Genomic DNA, 18,136 nt, shown 5'->3' with positions numbered 1-18,136 from the left:
CAAGTGCAGGAGTGTCGAAGTAATAAATAACCTGGCAAGACCGGGGTCGAACCATAGAGAGGTTAATTGTACAAATTATAGACAACAATTATAAACAACAACAATAGTAACAATAACAACAACAATAATAATAATAGCAATAATAACAGTAATAATAATAGTAGTAGTAGTAATAGTAATAGTAGTAGTAGTAGTAGTAATAATAATAATAATAATAATAATAACAATCATAATAATAAAGAAAAAGAAGAAGAAGAAGAAGAAGAAGAAGAATATGAGAACTTTGAGATGGAATATTAATGTAAGAGTTAAACAATGATAATAACAAATGTGAAGGTTAGATCATCCACTAATGGTATGTCAAACAAGTATAGTATAAACTCTTATTATTCAATTGGAAACCACATACAAAGGAGGTTCCAATCTAATTATAGATTGTTAACATGATTACATTAGTCATCTTATTCGATTAATGCTAATACTTGTAAATCTCATCAAGCATTCATGATTATAACTTATGTTAACAACAAATCAAGTTCTTTTGATAGCTCAGGTGTTAGTTATACCATATAGTATGGGCTATAAAAGTGCTAAGCATTCGTTGTACCAAGTTTTATACAACATAAATCAAGATTAGTCATTTAACAAGCAAGTATTAAAGAGTGAACAAGATAACAAATACAAAACATGTTAGTATTAAACATTAAAGTCCATATTAAGTTTACACTATACTTATTCTTACACCATTAGTGTAACCTTTTCACCTTGACATAATAAACTTAGCTAGACATAATGAAAGAAAGAAAAATAAATAACCAAAATAAGAACATAAATAAAATAAAAGTTAACAAACTAAATGAAAGAAAATGAAAGGCATAAACTTGATATTAATGAAAGCAAAGCATAAACATTACAAAAAATACAAAGAGAGAAAGCAAGAGCATGATCTTGATTTGGAAACCAAGATGCCTAAATGGATGGCAAATGCCTCTTTTTATAAGTCAAAATTGGGAACTATTGATTTGATGACTAATTGATGAGTGGGTGACCAACTTTTGACTTGGTGACAATCCTTATCTTCTCTTATCTACCTAAAACATCATTGATAACGTCACAATTGGAGCCATTTGAAAACATAAAAGTTGTAGGAAATTGCTTCAGCTTTCTTGTGTAAAAAATTCAGCTCATTTGGACTTCTAGAACTCCAGATATAGGCCAAACACTGAACAGTACTCAAGCTGGAAAACAGATTCGGACTTCTTTGTTGTTGCTACAATTTGGACTTGAAAATGGTCTTTTTAGATCTTGGGCTCCATATGAAAATTGTAGGCCTTGTCTTACCTTTCCATCCATATAAAGTAGACCTAAATCTGAGATCTACAGCTCTAGGTATGACCCAATTATAGAACAGTGTTTCGGTTTGGACTGCACCGACATCTCTTTTCTAAGTTTGGTCATCTTTTTGTCCTTTCAATTTCAGTTCTTAAATTCATCAATCAATACTTTTATTTATGTGATAGACCTGCATTTAAAATGAATATTTACCACAAATTAAAGGTATCTTATATTATTAGATATGTTATTATAAATCATGCTTTAGTTAAGGAGTTATTGATACTTTGAGTGCAAAATGATAATATAAAACCTTGATAAAAATTCACTTTTAAGTACTAATCAGGCTACTCACTCATCAATTATTTATCAAATCAATAGTTTTAAATTTTTGCCTATAAAAGGAGGCATTTACCATGTATTTAGGCATCTTAGTTTCTAGATCAAGATCATGCTCTTACTTTCTCTCTTTGTATTGTTTAAGTTTTGCTTTCATTAATATCAAGTTTATGTCTTTCATTTCCTTTCCTTTACTTAGTTAATTTTTATCTTATTTATGTTCTTATTTTGTTTATTTATGTTTCTTTTTTTTATTATGTTTAGCTAAGTTTATTATGTTAAGGTGAAAATGTTACACTAATGGTGTAAGAATAAGTATAATATAAACTCAACATGAACCTTAATGTTTGATACTACTATGTTTTATATTTCCTAGTTAAATGGTTAATCTAGATTTATGTTGTATAATATTTGATACAACAAATACTTGGCACTTTCATAACTCATATTGTATGGTATAACTGACATCTGTGCTATGAAAGGAGCTTGATTTGTTGTTAACATAAGTTATAATCTTGAATGCCTGATAACGTTTACAAGTATTAGCATTAATCGAATAAGATAACTAATGTAATCATGTTAACAATTTATAATCTAATTGGAACCTTCTCTGTATGTGGTTTTCAATTGAATAATAAGAGTTTGTACTATACTTATTTAACATACCATTAGTGGATTCTCTAACCTTAATATTTGTTGTCATCATTATTTGATCCTCACATTAATCTTTCATCTCAAAGTTCTTATCAACTTCTTCTTCTTCTTCTTCTTCTTCTTCTTTATTATTATTATTATTATTATTACTACTACTACTGCTATTATTATTAGTATTATTACTATTATTATTGTTTTTGTTGTTGTTGTTATATTATTGTTGTTTATAATTTATACAACTAACCTCCTTATGGTTTACCCCGCTATTGCCTGGTTATTTATTACTTCGACACTCCTGTACTTGAGAGAAGACATTAATCTTTTGGTTATGTCAACACCTATAAAAGATCTCATTTGCTAAATTTAAGGATTCTCTAATGTTTAAATAAGTATTTTTTTTAGAAAAAAATAATCATATTTTAGAAAAAGACTCTAAAAATAAATATACCGTAGAGAATAAAGATTCAAAACCTACCTTTGTGAGATATTCTTGTCCCTTTTATAACCCGCGAGGCTTTTCTCTTTTTGGAAAAAGAAGGGGTTATAGTGTAAGTTAAATATCTCTGACTCATTAAGATAAAATATATCTAACTCGTCATAGAGTAAAAGATCTGAGTTAATAGAGTAAAATAACTCTAACTGAATAGAATCATCATGGAGCTTAAGATTTTTCATATCTAAAAAGAGCTTGAGCTCATCGTCTGGCTGAGCCCGGAGATGCGTAGACGGTGCTCTAGTAGTTTATTGTACTTTTATATGTTTGGACTCATTATTTTGATGAATCTAGTGATGGTGGGTTTCATAACTTTTTAGACCAATATATATCAAGGCTTAATATTTTACTGAGTTTAGAGAGAATGGGTTATTTCACCAGACCTATATATTTGTAGACTCACTGCTTGGTAGAGCCTGAAGATGATAGATTTGTTATCTCATTAAATTCATATATATATATATATATATATATATATATATATATAAAAAAAAAGACTTCAAAACATTTCAAAAGCACTGTTAACTATAATAATATATATAAAGCTTAGCAACTGGTTGAGGATATTATTAAGTGTTTTTAGTTATTCTTTTAGAAAAGAGGGTACAGATAAAAGAAAAAAAAAATTATCTATAGGAAGGTCCTCCATTTTTTTTCCCCGTCGGTTCCCCTGGACACGATTCGTTAGGCCTAGAGAATTAATCCTCCTGAAGCTTTAGCTACTATCAAATTGCTATAAGGAATTCACCGAACACGTTTTCTAACTATTAGAAGGATCTAGATTCCATCGACCTTCCAACAAAAGAGGATGAGGTGAAAACAAATTAAAATTGCATGGAACAAACGAGTGAGCTGTTCTAATTTTGAATGCAGGCGTCAAACGAGTCCTAGATACAGCTGTTATGAATGTCCAAATGCGGCACCATAATACCAAACAGCATTGAATTTAGGGACGAGTTTTTGAACAAACTGGGCTATCTAGCACTAGTAGTATATACTTGACAGAAATTTGCTTGGATTGTAAAATTGATCATGGACCTCCCATGTTCACCTACAAATCGAGCCAAAGAATTTTCTAGATTCTATCAATACCCCTATGAACCACAAGAGTTCTTGCTGTCTTCAAATCCAGTAGTTCACCGAAGCTAAAAGAATCAGCATTGTGGCTAGCAACCTCTTAATTTTACCCTACAATCTTCTGGGGCAATCCCCTTTTACACATTTTTAAAACTAGATTATGTGAGTTTCCTTACAAAAGTGAGATTATGATGAGAATATAAATAGTTTATCATGTTTTTTTTTCCTCCTCTTCTGTGTCACAGAATAACATTGCAGCAATACGGGTACAGGATAATATTTGCACAACGCAAGCACAGGAATGGATATTGTTGCCAAAGGTTATGATGTAACATCTCAAAAATATCTCTTGCAACTCTGTTATTAACTCAATCAGGATATCAAAGTTCGTGTCCCAAATCCTAAGATTTTGATATCTTAGGAAAGTGATGCCAATCTTCTGCTGGAAAATTGACAATTCTGTTGAGAGATTTAAGAACCGAATTGATGTCGTTAGGCCTGTTTCATATATAGTTGATAAGCTTAACTTGCGCTATTGTTATATTACCAATCTCCTTTCTTCCAACATCTTCTGATGAAATTAATGCTTCTTTCTATATTTATCTACTGGTAATGATTTTCAAGTGGCCCCCTTGTTGGCAAGGTGGATCTTTCCCATTTGGGGACACGAGGAAAGTGCACCACTATGTATTGCCCTTAGTGAAATATCACTAGCAGAAACCACAATATGAAGCACTAATTAATCATAGCACTACCTAGCTCATTCTTTGGATTAACTAACTTACAATCTGACCTTAATGGAAAGCCCACAATCAGATTTTTCTAAGCTTCCCACCCACAGCCACTCTCCCCTATCCTCCTCCCTTCTATAAGTAGCCATGAATGTATATATCTTCTTCATAACCATAAAACCACTTGCAAAAGCTAAAAACAGTAGTGATAAAGAAACTTCAACACCATGAAGTCCAAGTTCTTGATGTACATCTTGCTACTTGTGATGGCTGACATGACTTCTGCCACGAATAGAAAGATATTGGCTGTTGAAGATTACAAACTGTTGGGTGATCAGATATCAAGCAAGGAAATCGAGAAGGTCGTAGTGAAGGAAAATTCAGCAGATAGCAGTGGTGAGCCTGATGTAAATAGTCATCATAGCATTCCAAGGCAATCATTCGGTGGCTATACAAATAATCAAAATGGACCACCGGAAAGCCCTTAAATGGCCGTACCCTATGGCCTCTTGTCGTGCTTTCTTAAGTGGAGCAACTTAATTGTATGATATATTTAATACATGTAGAAGATGGTGTGTACGCTTGAATGTGCAGATATGGATTGGTTTATTCAGCTGTTCGAAGTTTGGAATGTATAACGTATTGGTTTATCTTACTCGAAGTGGAGTAGCTTCCTCAAATGCAATCTCTACTAGTACTTCTCCCCCCACTTGCTCTCTCTAATTACATGTTTATTGGTGCTTTAATGACATATTTTCAGTTTGAATTGTTCTTTTTGTTTCTATTAGTCAATTGTAATGCACAATTTAGGGTTCCATTTATTCAACCAGGGTGTTGAAATTATGATTTTGATCGAGAAAAAGAATGGCAAAGTTTTTAAATGATAGTTATTAATAATGTGATTAAAGTCTTGTTAGCTATTTTAATTTGACCATTTATTTATGAATAAAAAATAATAGAAAATAAAAATTTTGTCTCTAATTTCTATCACTAAACCTTCAAAGTTAAGAAATTTAATATTATGATTGATACAATGCTTCTAAGTAATCAATGGAGCTCGACTATCTCTCTAAAAAATAAATCAATTATGTTGTTGCATTATTAATTTTTATAAAAAAATATGAAATGTATCATCTTAAAAATTTATCTGTAACTACAAACATAGAATGTCTATCCCTTTTTTACCTAAGTGAACCTAATACATAATTTATAAATATATCAACTCAAGGTTTCTAATACACTAACAAAGATTATATAAACTATGATACAAAACTTTAGATTTAGCATGTCTACATGATATGCATCTATCACAAATTCTTTGCATATTTTTTTCATCTTAGATCAATAAAAATGTTCATGAAAAACATCTAAAGTCTAAACTACCCTAAAGTGTTCCATTAATATACTCTCATGAGCTTCATGAACTAGCAATTCAAGCATTGAATAATTGACACACACAATCTTTTTTCTTTAAGTAAATATTCATTACACTTATAAGAATTATCAAAGATTGGATGTTCATATGCAATATATACTTGGCCGAATGAACATCATTAATGTATAAATCTTTCACATACTCAAATTCTAATAATTTAAGGTTTAAAGTTGAAAGAAGTACATACCTTCATAATAGTGCTAGTGCATCAACCATTATACCTTCCTTATCTTACTTGTATTTAATCATATATAAAAATATTTCAATGAACTCTACCTCTAGCCAATTAGCATGTCAATGGTTTAGCTTCCCTTGCAGTTAAGTTGTTTTGAAGACTTATGATTGGTATAGATTATAAATTCCTTAGACTATAAGTAATGTTGTCAAGTTTTTAAAGTTCTTATCAAAACATAAATCTCATTATTATAAAGAGAATTATTCAATTATGCAACATTGAGCTTTTCAATAAAATAAGCTATGAGCTTTTCACTAAAATAAACTATGAGTTTTTTTTTTTTTTACATTAAAAAATCTATAATATCTATTCATCAGGTATCATATTTAATCTCAAAAAATTTTGTAAAATCAGGCAATGATAACAATAAAGCTAAAATTATTTTTCCCTTTAATAAATTAAAAGCATTCTCTTGTTTTTTGCCCTATTTAAAACCCATAAATTTCGTTAAAGGTGCAACTAGACCACTGAAATCCTTAATAAATCTCTTATAAAAATTAGTCAAACTATGAAAAATTCTTATCTTAATAATTAACTTAAATATAAGTCATTCTTTAATAGCCTTAACCTTATTTGTCATCAATCTCAATACATATTGCACTAACAACATAACAAATATATATATATATATATATATATATATATATATATATTCTATGCAAAAATTACACTTTTTTTATAATAGCATATAAACATTATTTTCACAAAACAAACAATATGTTCCTTAAATTGTTAACATACTTCTCTAAATTCTTGTTATAAATTAAAATATCATCAAAATAAACCACAACAAATTTACTTATAAAATTACACAAAACATAGTTTATTACTCTCATAAAAATATTAGGTGCATTAGTAAGTCTAAAAGGCATAACTAACCACTCATAGAAGTTATATTTAGTTTTAAAGGTAGTTTTTCATTCATCTCCCTCTTTTATTCATATTTTATAATATTTACTTTTCAAATCAATCTTAAAACACATACAAAACACATGTAATTTATCTAACATATCATTAAGTCTAAAAATTAGGTGTATATACTTTACTGTAATATTGTTGATGGCGCGACAATCAACACACATCCTCTAAATCCTATTTTTTTCAATATTAACAACACTAGAAATACATGAACTCATGTTTCTCTTATGTACATTTTTGTCATCAATTCTTACACTTTCCTTTAAAGTTTCTTTGTCTTCTCAAGATTATTTTTATAGGTTGGTCGATTAGGTATGGATGTTTCTGTTACAAGATCAATTTGGTGCTTAATCCTCATAATAGATGCCAACCCACTAGAAATTTCATCAAGAAAGATGTTCTTAAAATCCTATAATAAAAAAAAATACTAGGAATACAATGACCAAGGTTATTAGAGTTAAAATATGACTTCTTTCACATAAATAAAATCATAAGCATATCAAAAAAATAAACGTTCATAATCTCACTCTATTTTATATAAAATATAACATGTTTCTTTAATTTTTCCACAATCTCCTTTTTTCTCACCTTTCCTTCTCTCATCTTTTCTTTTCTCCTCTCTTAATTGAATCCCCACTAATTCTTATTTTGGACTAATATAACCTTTTTCTCTCTTGAATCATTTTATTTTCACTCTTTTTTATATCCTCACATGGTTGATCTTTTTCTTGTCTTTGCTTTTTCCTTTCAATTTGAATTGGTCTCCTTACATTTGTTAAGGGGACAATGTTACAAGTGTGAATGTCTTACCATCCTCCTTAAGAGAATACATGTTCTTAAGTTTATCATACTTCAATCATTTTATTTTCACTCTTCTTTATATCCTTGTATGGTTGATCTTTTTCTTGGCTTTGCTTTTTCCTTTCAACTTTAATTGGTCTCCTTACACTTGTTTAGAGGACAATGGTACAAGTGTGAATGTCTTACCATCCTCCTTGAGAGAATACATGTTCTTAAGTTCAACATGCTTGGCTTTGCTATTAAATTTTCAAGGTCTTCTTAATAATAAATGAATAGCATGTATAAGCACAACATCACACAAAACATCAACCTTATATTTTACAATAAAAAAAGAAATCAAAACTCACTTAGTAACTCTTACTTCTCTATAATCATTCAAGCATTGAAGTCTATAAAGTCTTTCATGTTTAATAATGTTCAAATTCAATTTTCTATCAAATATAATATTAGTAGTATTTGTATAACTCTCACTATCAATAATAATACTACATATCTTATTATTTATGTGGCATCTAGTATGGAATGTGTTATCCATTTATTGCTTTACATCATTTAATTTCAATATTTTTCTCAATATTTCCTTTTAATTTCATCCTTGAATACATAAAATGTTTTCTCAATATTGACGACTTTTCTAATATAGTCCATAACTTTTTTATTTAATTTATTTATCCAGTGACAACCATCTTATCTTAATCTTTTCTCAGATTCAACCCTAATTGCATTAAATTATTTCTCAATATTGGATCATTTTCCAATTCTATCATTGGTTTTCTAATTTTTTTCCTTTTTATCCCATTTGAACCATTTGCTCACTTTATCTTCGTAATTTAATCGCTAATTGCATTTTTTATTCTTTTCTTTTTCAATTAAGTTTTTTTTAATTCTCTTTTAAAATATTTTTTTATTAAAATATATTTTACTTTTTCAAATAAAATATCTTTTATATATTATTTTTAGAGGGCCAAAAATTAGGTTATCATAATTGTCCTCACTTTACAATGCTTACAATATAAAGTCTACTAAAAATAGTTTTCCATAGACTCTTGATTAGTACTTAAAAGTGCATTTTTATCAAGGTTTTATTTCATCATTTTGCATTCCAAGTATCAATAACTCCTTAACTAAAACATGTTTTATAATAACGTATCTAATAATATAAGATACCTTTAATTTATGGTAAATGTTCATTTTAAATGTAGGTCTATCACATAAATAAAAGGATTGATTGATGAATTTAAGAACTGAAATTAAAAGGATAAAGAGATCGCCAAACTTAGAAAAGAGATGTCGGTGCAATCCAAACCGGAACACTGTTTGGTAATTGGGTCATATCTGGAGCTATAAATCTCATATTTTGATCTACTTGATATGGATGGAAAGGTAAGACATAGGCCTACAACTTTCATATGGAGCCGAAGATCTAAAAAGGTCATTTTCAAGTCCAAATTATTGCAACAACAAAGAAGCCCGAATCTGTCCTCCAGCCCGAGCACTGTTCAGTATTTGACACATATCTGGAGTTCTAGAAGTCCAAATGAGCTGGATGTTTTACACAAGAAAGCTGAGACAATTTCCTACAACTTTCATGTTTTCAAGTGGCTCTAATTTTGACGTTATCAATGACATTTTGGGCAGACAAGAGAAGATAAGGATTGTCACCAAGTCAAGAGTTGGTCACCCACTCATCAATTAGTCATGAAATCAATAGTTCCCAATTTTGGCCTATAAAAGGAGGCATTTGCCATGTATTTAGGCATCTTGGTGTCCAGATCAAGATCATGCTTTTGCTTTCTCTCTTTGTATTTTTTGTAATGTTTATGCTTTGTTTTCATTAATATCAAGTTTATGCCTTTCATTTCCTTTCCTTTACTTAATTAACTTTTATCTTATTTATGTTCTTATTTTGTTTATCTATTTTTCTTTCTTTCATTATGTCTAGCTAAGTTTATTATGTCAAGGTGAAAAGGTTACACTAATGGTATAAGAATAAGTATAGTGTAAACTTAATATGGACTTTAATGTTTGATACTAACATGTTTTGTATTTGTTATCTTGTTCACTCTTTAATACTTTGCTTGTTAAATGACTAATCTTGATTTATGTTGTATAACACTTGGTACAACAAATGCTTGGCACTTTCATAGCCCATAATGTATGGTATAACCGACACCTGAGCTATGAAAGGAACTTGATTTGTTGTTAACATAAGTTATAATCATGAATGCTTGACGAGATTTACAAGTATTAGCATTAATTGAATAAGATGACTAATGTAATCATGTTAACAATCTATAATCTGATTAGAACCTCCTTTGTGTGTGGTTTCCAATTGAATAATAAGAGTTTATACTATACTTGTTTGACATACCATCAGTGGATCCTCTAACCTTGACATTGTTTGTTCTCATTATTTAATCCTTACGTTAATTTTTCATCTCAAAGTTTTCATCAACTCTTCTTCTTCTTCTTCTTTTTTTTTTTAGATTAACGTGGGTGTCCGGGCCAGCTTGCGCGCACCACGACTAATCCCACGGGCCCTGAAGTTAACGACCATGTAAGCCTCCAGTGGCCATCATATGAGCAACCAAGAACTCGAACCTGAGACCACAGAGGGAGCAAACCCCTTAGTCCCAAGTCTTTACCACTTGGCCACCACCTAGATGGTTAATTCTTCTTCTTCTTCTTTATTGTTGTTGTTGTTGTTGTTGTTGTTGTTACTACTACTACTACTACTACTACTAGTATTATTAGTATTATTATTGCTACTATTATTATTGTTGTTGTTATTGTTACTATTGTTGTTGTTTATAATTGTTTTTTATAATTTGTACAATTAACCTCCATGTGGTTCGACCCTAGTCTTGCCAGGTTATTTATTACTTCGAACACTCCTGCACTTGGGAGAAGACATCAATCTTTTCATCGTGTCAGATGCTTTAAACTTAAATTTATAATAGTAATCTTATACCAAAAAATAAAAGCAAATTGCAAGAGTCCTTTAAGATTCAAAAGTAAAGAAAGATTTATGAGGATCCTCTAAAACTCTTAATTGTAGAACAAATTGCAAAAGTTCTCTAAGACTCAAAAAGTAAACAAAGATTTGTGAGAGTTCTGCTTAAATTCATAAGAGTTCTTTATGTCCCTAAAAGTAAAGAAGAGCCTACAAGGGTTCTATGAGACTTTGAATCACAAATCAAATTGTAAGAGTCCTCTATGACTCAAAAGTAAAGAAAGATTTACAAAAGCTCTCTAAGACTCAACGTAAGAGCCTCATGATGGAAAGTTTGGCTCAAATTCACAAGAATCCTATAAGATTCAAAAGTGAAGAAGGACTTGTGGGGATCCTTTAAAACTCTAAATTGAAGAACAAATTACAAGATTTCTCTTAAACTTAAAAGTAAAGAAAGATTTAAGAGAGCCCTCTAAGACTTAATCGCAAGAGTTTTATAATTGTAGGTTTGACTTAAATTCACAAGAGTGCTCTTAGATTCAAAATTGAAAAAAAAAATGTAAGGGTCCCTCTAAAACTCCAAATTGTTAAGCAAATTACAAAAGTTCTCTAAGGCTTAAAAGTAATGAACGATTTATGAGAGGCCTTAAAAGTAATGAACGATTTATGAGAGGCCTTGAGACTCAATCATAAAAGCCTTATAATAAGGTTTGTTCCAAATTTGCAAAAGTCCTCTAGGAATCAAAAGGTAAAGAAAAACTTGTGATGGCTCTTTAAGACTCTAAATCCTAGAACAAATTGCAAGAGTTTTCTAATACTTAAAAATAAATAAAGATTTGTGAGAGTTCTCTAAAATAAAATTATAAGTGTCCTCTAAGACTCAAAATTTACAAGTAAAGCATGATGATTATATATAAAGAAAATCAACGTATCCAATTACATGCTTATTTAAAAATATAGGTCTTCCTTTGGTATCCAACTTCCTTATTGATGATTGAAATTGACAACTCTAATCATGGTTATTCATGACTAACACACTATTATACTCATGTTTGCTTGGGTATGATATATGCCTAAATGCTTATATTTTTATATTAGCTTCACAAAACCATATTATTTGAGCCTTATACAATATATACCATTTGTTCTTAATTACCATCTCTTCTTATTGTTTTGATAAACTTCACACCATTTACTACTTGAAGAATATTGATTTGTTCCCAATTTGTGAGTTTGCCCTAAGTATCGTTCTTCTTATAGCCAAAAATCTTATGTTAGTAATTAATTGTCATGGTTTTGTAATAAGCTCATGTTTTATGTGTTGTCAGCATATTTTCAATATTGATTGATTTGCATTTTGAATAAAAAAGTCATCTTCATATGAGGTTTGAAAAGTATTATGTTTTTTTTTAAAAAAAATCATAATTATATGTGATTGCATGTTTTACAACTTTCCTTCCTTAAATATTTTCAAGAGGGTGAAAGTTTGGGTATTTTTATACAAATAGAAGTGGTAGCCTAAAAAACAAACTCAAACATGCAAGCTTGAAGCAACTCACGTGCTTAGAACTGTTTAGTTTTTTTTTTTTTTATAGAGTGGATAATATATCATTCACCTCTATATATTTTGAAAAAAAAAGTACCAAGCGATACGACGCTTACTCTACCCAAGTTCTAACAATCTATGATTGCTAGAAAATCAGGGCTGAGGTATTTTACACCTAAAAAATCTATTTTCAATTGTATTTTGACTTAAAATACCTAAACAACATTCTATACATCTTGAAAAACCTATTAATAACCAAAAACAACCTAAAAATAAGACTGGAAATCCAAAATCAAATCGAAACCAAAATAATTTTTTAGCTCAACTCTACTATCCCATGCAAGGTTAACGGTAAAGAACACTTGAGATAAACTTTCTTTGTCAAATAAAAATCATTAACACCAACATTTTTTTTTCATGGTCGAAATTAGTGTCATTTAAGACTTTCTCTATTCTATAATTGAAATCCGATCACTTTTACTCTTCTTTAAAAGTGATTTCTCCATGCTTATCAGATTATAGTTAACTATTTTAAGGCCATGTGCCCTTTACATTTAAAATTACCCAGAAAAATAAATAAATAAATAAACAATTGCCGTTACTAAACATCAGACAGGTTGAACACAACGAAATAGAACGATAAAACCGAAAAACTAATGAAGACAGATATATTTTTTTCATCATGCCACTGAACAATATAAACATTAGCGTGTATCATTAGTATTTGGTGCACCAGTTCCTGCATCGTATCATCAAAAAGCTAGGCGTTCACCTAAGCAAATAAAATTCTCATCAAATACTAATAACCCACGAGACCATCACCTGAAAAATAATGATTCACTACCTTTTGTGGCAAAGAGATTCTTCCATGAAATGGGGGGAAAAAGGAACAAAAGAGATGCTCACAAATCATTCTTCATGTGCAGCATATTACTAACATATTCCATAGATTTTAAATTACAACTATGGTTGCTTTTTCTGATATCTTTAATGATTGGATTGAGATCAAAAAATAAAATGGGAAAAAAAATGGAAAAAGAATTGCACCCAAAAAGGGGGATATCCTCGAGCACTTCCCTTGCCTACCATCCCATCCATCCATTTTTCGTGACCGTCTAACCCTGAGAAATCAGTTAAACAGTGATCATATCGTCACCCCCTCTCTGTGCTGCCACATCGGCCAGTCTCTTCCATGTCAATTCTCGCTGCTCTTCCACATCTCTGGCCCTAGATTTTTTCTCTGCATGCTGCCTCTGACACTCTTCAAACAACTCGGTATCCATTTCCAAGAACATTTTCCGAACGTTAACAGTCAGCCCATGAACTGCCTGGTTCCAGTGACCGTGGATATTCTTTTCCAATGCCTCAAAAATTATTGGTAATACAACACTTCGGTTTTGGGCAATTAAACTCACAATGTGCTCGTTATTCCACAAAAACAGAGCTCGTTCAGCAACCTGCCAACAGAAATTTGCCTAAGCAAAGACTTCTACAATAAAATATGATATTGCTATTCAAATGTAACTACAAAACCATGCCAAGTATATGTGTGGAGTAATTTTATCTGAAAGGCTTCTCAACAATTCCTGAAGGCCAACTGAAAAACGAAAGAAGGCAAGCCAAATAGAAAAGAATAAAACTTATGGCGACAAGGTCAATCTCAGTACAAATTAAAGGATCCTTGACCAAATGAATGTCAAGTTTTAGTCACCATAACATCAAAAACTTTGATTTTGCACTTGAAAGAAAAAGGAAGCTAACTAAATGGTTCTCAACCACCAACACCATTTCTAGCAGCTGCATACAAGAATGCATTACTGCTCAGCCTTAGCATATGCAGTCATCCCCTTCTAAATATTTGAAAACGTTAAGAGTCCACGTGAATGATTTCATCACTCACATGCAACATGCAAAACATTGCTTTGAATATCAGACCCAATGAGCGTAACTTGGAAATGAAGCATAACAAATTTTGGCAAGCTTCTTATTTTTTATTTTTTTTCTGTGCTAAAAGCAAATTCTGACAGGGAACACAACAAAAACAAAAGTGGCTTCGGACAGAAGAAGAAACAGTATATCTAAGGAAACTTAGAAGCAACCTCATGCTTCCATAAAGGAAACACCATATGCTATAAATTAACAACTACCATCGATCAAGTTCACAAAGAATTAATCCCTGAGAAAAATATATCTTGAACACACAGGATATTAAAGTACAATTATGATGAAGCAATAACTCATAACTTGAAGCAAATTCTTGGGGAATACTAAAATTGATTTAAAATTTGTAAAAAAGAAAGGCTTTCATCAAAAAATGAAATGGAAAATTGACAGTGGGTAGATAGCAGCTTCAAAAAGAAAAGTCTTTTGGTTTTCACTTTCATTAATCATGACTAGCAGATTGAAGGTGCAAATCTTGTAAGCAAGAATAAACAAAATGGACAATTGTCATAAGCATTGAGCAACACTCACTGCAAAGAAAATGAATGATAAGGAATTTTGCAACTCAGATTTCTGAAACGCGCCAAAGGTCCAGTGCAGAGATGGATGAATAAAAACTTAAAAGCTGCAACTGATGACCTTACAACAGAATTAGCCTTCAGTCTTTATATTTCACAACATAAATTCCACTCCAAAATTAATCATGCTGCATTCTGCTCAATGGAACTTTGTGAAACATGCATAAGTTGAAAGTGTCAGGGAAGATTAAAATGATCAACAAAATTGTCATCTTGAATAAGCAGAGAAACAGAAGCTGCCAAATAAGTTCGGAAGAAACAGAATAACAACAGCAACCCAAGGGTACATTTAATAATCACATTAACCAACAAACCTTTCTATTTGAAAATATATATATATATATATAAATATATATATATCCAGTATTTAGTCTCCATGTTATCATGAAAGGCAACTGGTATTTAGAATAGTTACAATTAATTCATGGGCAGTAAGAAGATCACACATAGCCAAAGAATATCACAACCATTAGATAAAACGAAGCAGAAAGTTTCCCTTGGAAAATAAATGGTAAAAGCTTCTGATTTCTCCTTTCAAATGGAATGTAAATAACATTACCAACATAAAACATCTCTCTGGCGAGATAAAAGTATAGTAAGAAATAACTAATCTGTGATCAAGTTCCTACTGAGAAGGGGAGTAGCCAACAAAGTGGATCACCAGTAAATCTGAGTAGAATACCAATTCACCGAATACCAGAAAATGTTATGAATGACAAGACATAATATTTTGTGTAGTGCAAGAGTGAAAATGTAGCAAGGAGAGGGATTCTACATGCAGACAGAAATAAAGGGAAAAATAAAGAATTAGAATAAGAGCACATCATACACACTGAACAAGCAAATGAGACATCAACAACCATCAGTCTCAAACAACCAATGTGTTGCTCTCTTAGTGACAAATGCACATTTATGATCTGGAAACACTTCCAAGGTACCTTTGGTACTGACTTATCCAAATTTCTGACATATAAAGATTATGAGCTTAGCAAGTTGAAACAATCACAAACCTGAAAATGGGAGCTGGTAAGGCAGCGAGCAATCTGTCTGAAAAGAGGGACCATAGAGCGCTGAAACTCTGCAGACTGCGTTGCCTCCAGCACTTCTTCAAGTTCTCCAAGGAAGAGAACTTCCTTTTGACAATTAGTCACTGGCCAATACTTCAACAAACCCCTAATAACCGTATCAGCCAGCTTGTAATCCTTTTCAACAAATTGGGTGATACAATAAGACAGCTGCTGGTGGTACACAGATATGGGCTTTGGTTTATGCAACGGTATAAGCGCCCTTACAAGGAACAACTTGTGTTCCTCCTTCATCGGCAGTGCAAACCCATTTATAATGCTCCCTAGAATCTCCAACAATTCCCCAATCCCACTGTGCCTCTCAGTCTCATAAACAAACCGATAGAAAATATTATTTATAGCCTTCCTAATAAATGGGCGATGCACCATGAACTTGCCATAAATCCTATGAAGAATAGTTTTTAAATACTCCCTCTCTCTTGGGTCCTCAGAATCAAACAAATCAAGCAATTTCAACACAAATGAATGATCGATATACCTCTTGGCAACCTTGGTATCTGTATCCGATGACACAACATATCTTAAGAGAAGCTCATAGACAAGCTGCAAATGAGGCCAAGATGGTTCCAAATAAGGTTCCTCCTCTTCAGGATCAGAGGATACTTGCCCTGTATTCTCATGTGAAGCCGGAGGCAAGCACCGGAATATATTCGCTGAAACCATTTTTATCATTTCCTCTTGACAATTCTCCGTAATCCTTCCAGAGCCAGATTGAATAAAATCCACAAGTTCCAATAAAGTTTGCCTCTTGATTTCCTTCTCTCGGACTGATTTTAAGGTATCAGTAAAGTCAAATTGGAAGCAGCATACCTGGAGTTTCCGTAAGAAGAGGTTCTGACGTTCCGAAACCGGCACATCCCGGAACAAAGGGAGAGGCTCCACTGTGTTCATTGGCGGAGGAGCAGCAATTGCCGACCCGGTGTGTGGGCTTGGTGGGCCAGGGGCAGCCCGTGACGAATGGTTAACAACCACATTGTTTGCAGGACCAGAGCCTGAGTTTCGAGGAGCCCCGAACCCAAAATCATTACCGTCCGATTTGGAGGCCTTACGATGCCCTCCTTTCATGATTTTCCTCAACATTTCTCAATTCAAATTACAACAAACCCTAACCCTAAGAAGATGGCGATTGATTAATTAATTTAGGCGGAGGCGCTTGAGAGTTTTGATGGATCAATATACAGGGAATAAATGTTTGATCGAGTTATTCAAAATCAGTAAGAAAATAATAAAAATATATTAATTAATTAATTGGATCTGAGCTAGGGATTTAAAATGAAGTGTACCCGATTGAGAACCAAACCGTTGATATATTTGACCAGAGGGGAAACAAGATGAGGAATCATTTGAACCGATCGGTAAAATGCTGGTCAGCTTATCGGATGCCGGTGCTTAATCCGATAGAGACACAGCCAGACAGAGAGATACCTCAAGAAAGAGAACTTTGGAGACAGTACAGGATAATTAGGGAAAAAGGCTAAACGAGGGAAATAAAATAAAAGATGCAAAAAAATAAAAAATAAAACTTATTGCAGAAACGGCTTCTATTACAGATTTTCGGAAACTAAGTAATAAAAAGTAAACGTCTTTATCTTTCTTCTTTTTACTTAATTAACTAAACTCTTTTTTTTTTCTTTTTTGTAGTTGCCTTTTATTATGAAGGAAAAAATTACAGAGCAGAGAGGGACAAGACAGTGTAGTTAGTTCCTACACACGTGGCTTCTAAGCCAAGAATTGGCTAAAGTGACGTATGAAAGGAAAAATCGAGGGACCGTGGAGCAACAACTGTTTTTCTTAACCAGAGTTTCGGTGCACCATCAAGAGCTACTCTTTTTTCTTATCTTTTTTCAATAGAGTTTTGGTATTATTCACATCTCAATTTAAGTAAAGGAAAATGTCTCATGTGGATTCGATAAGCGTTGATCCATGAAAAATGCAATTAAACATATAGGTCATGTTAAAAATTTAGTGTTTGTTTGCCAAATTCACTGTAACCAAAAACATACTTTGATTTACATTAT

At 31.7% G+C, this 18,136-nt stretch overlaps 1 protein-coding gene across 1 annotated transcript; it reads right to left on the bottom strand.

Moving 5' to 3' along the window:
- Nucleotides 1-13,337: 13,337 nt before the first annotated feature.
- Nucleotides 13,338-17,645, bottom strand: LOC105112585 (serine/threonine protein phosphatase 2A 57 kDa regulatory subunit B' beta isoform-like). The gene is made up of 2 exons (XM_011008320.1): nt 16,044-17,645; nt 13,338-13,971 (listed from the first exon to the last, which is right to left on the bottom strand). Exons 1-2 carry the CDS (start codon nt 17,196-17,198, stop codon nt 13,648-13,650), a joined length of 1,479 nt encoding a protein of 492 aa, XP_011006622.1. The 5' UTR covers nt 17,199-17,645; the 3' UTR covers nt 13,338-13,647.
- Nucleotides 17,646-18,136: the final 491 nt, after the last annotated feature.

This window comes from Populus euphratica, unplaced genomic scaffold, assembly GCF_000495115.2.
Source record: "Populus euphratica unplaced genomic scaffold, PopEup_1.0 scaffold351.1, whole genome shotgun sequence".
NCBI lineage: Eukaryota > Viridiplantae > Streptophyta > Magnoliopsida > Malpighiales > Salicaceae > Populus > Populus euphratica.
The sequence above is the reverse complement of the archived record's forward strand: the minus strand, read 5'-3'. Positions and strand labels throughout refer to the sequence as shown.

Coding starts and splice junctions, on each gene's coding strand:
- LOC105112585 (XM_011008320.1), bottom strand. CDS start 17,198: ATGTTGAGGAAAATCATGAAAGGAGGGCATCGTAAGGCCTCCAAATCG. Junction 13,972..16,043: donor TTACCAGCTCCCATTTTCAG/GTTTGTGATTGT, acceptor TTCTGTTGGCAG/GTTGCTGAACGAGCTCTGTT.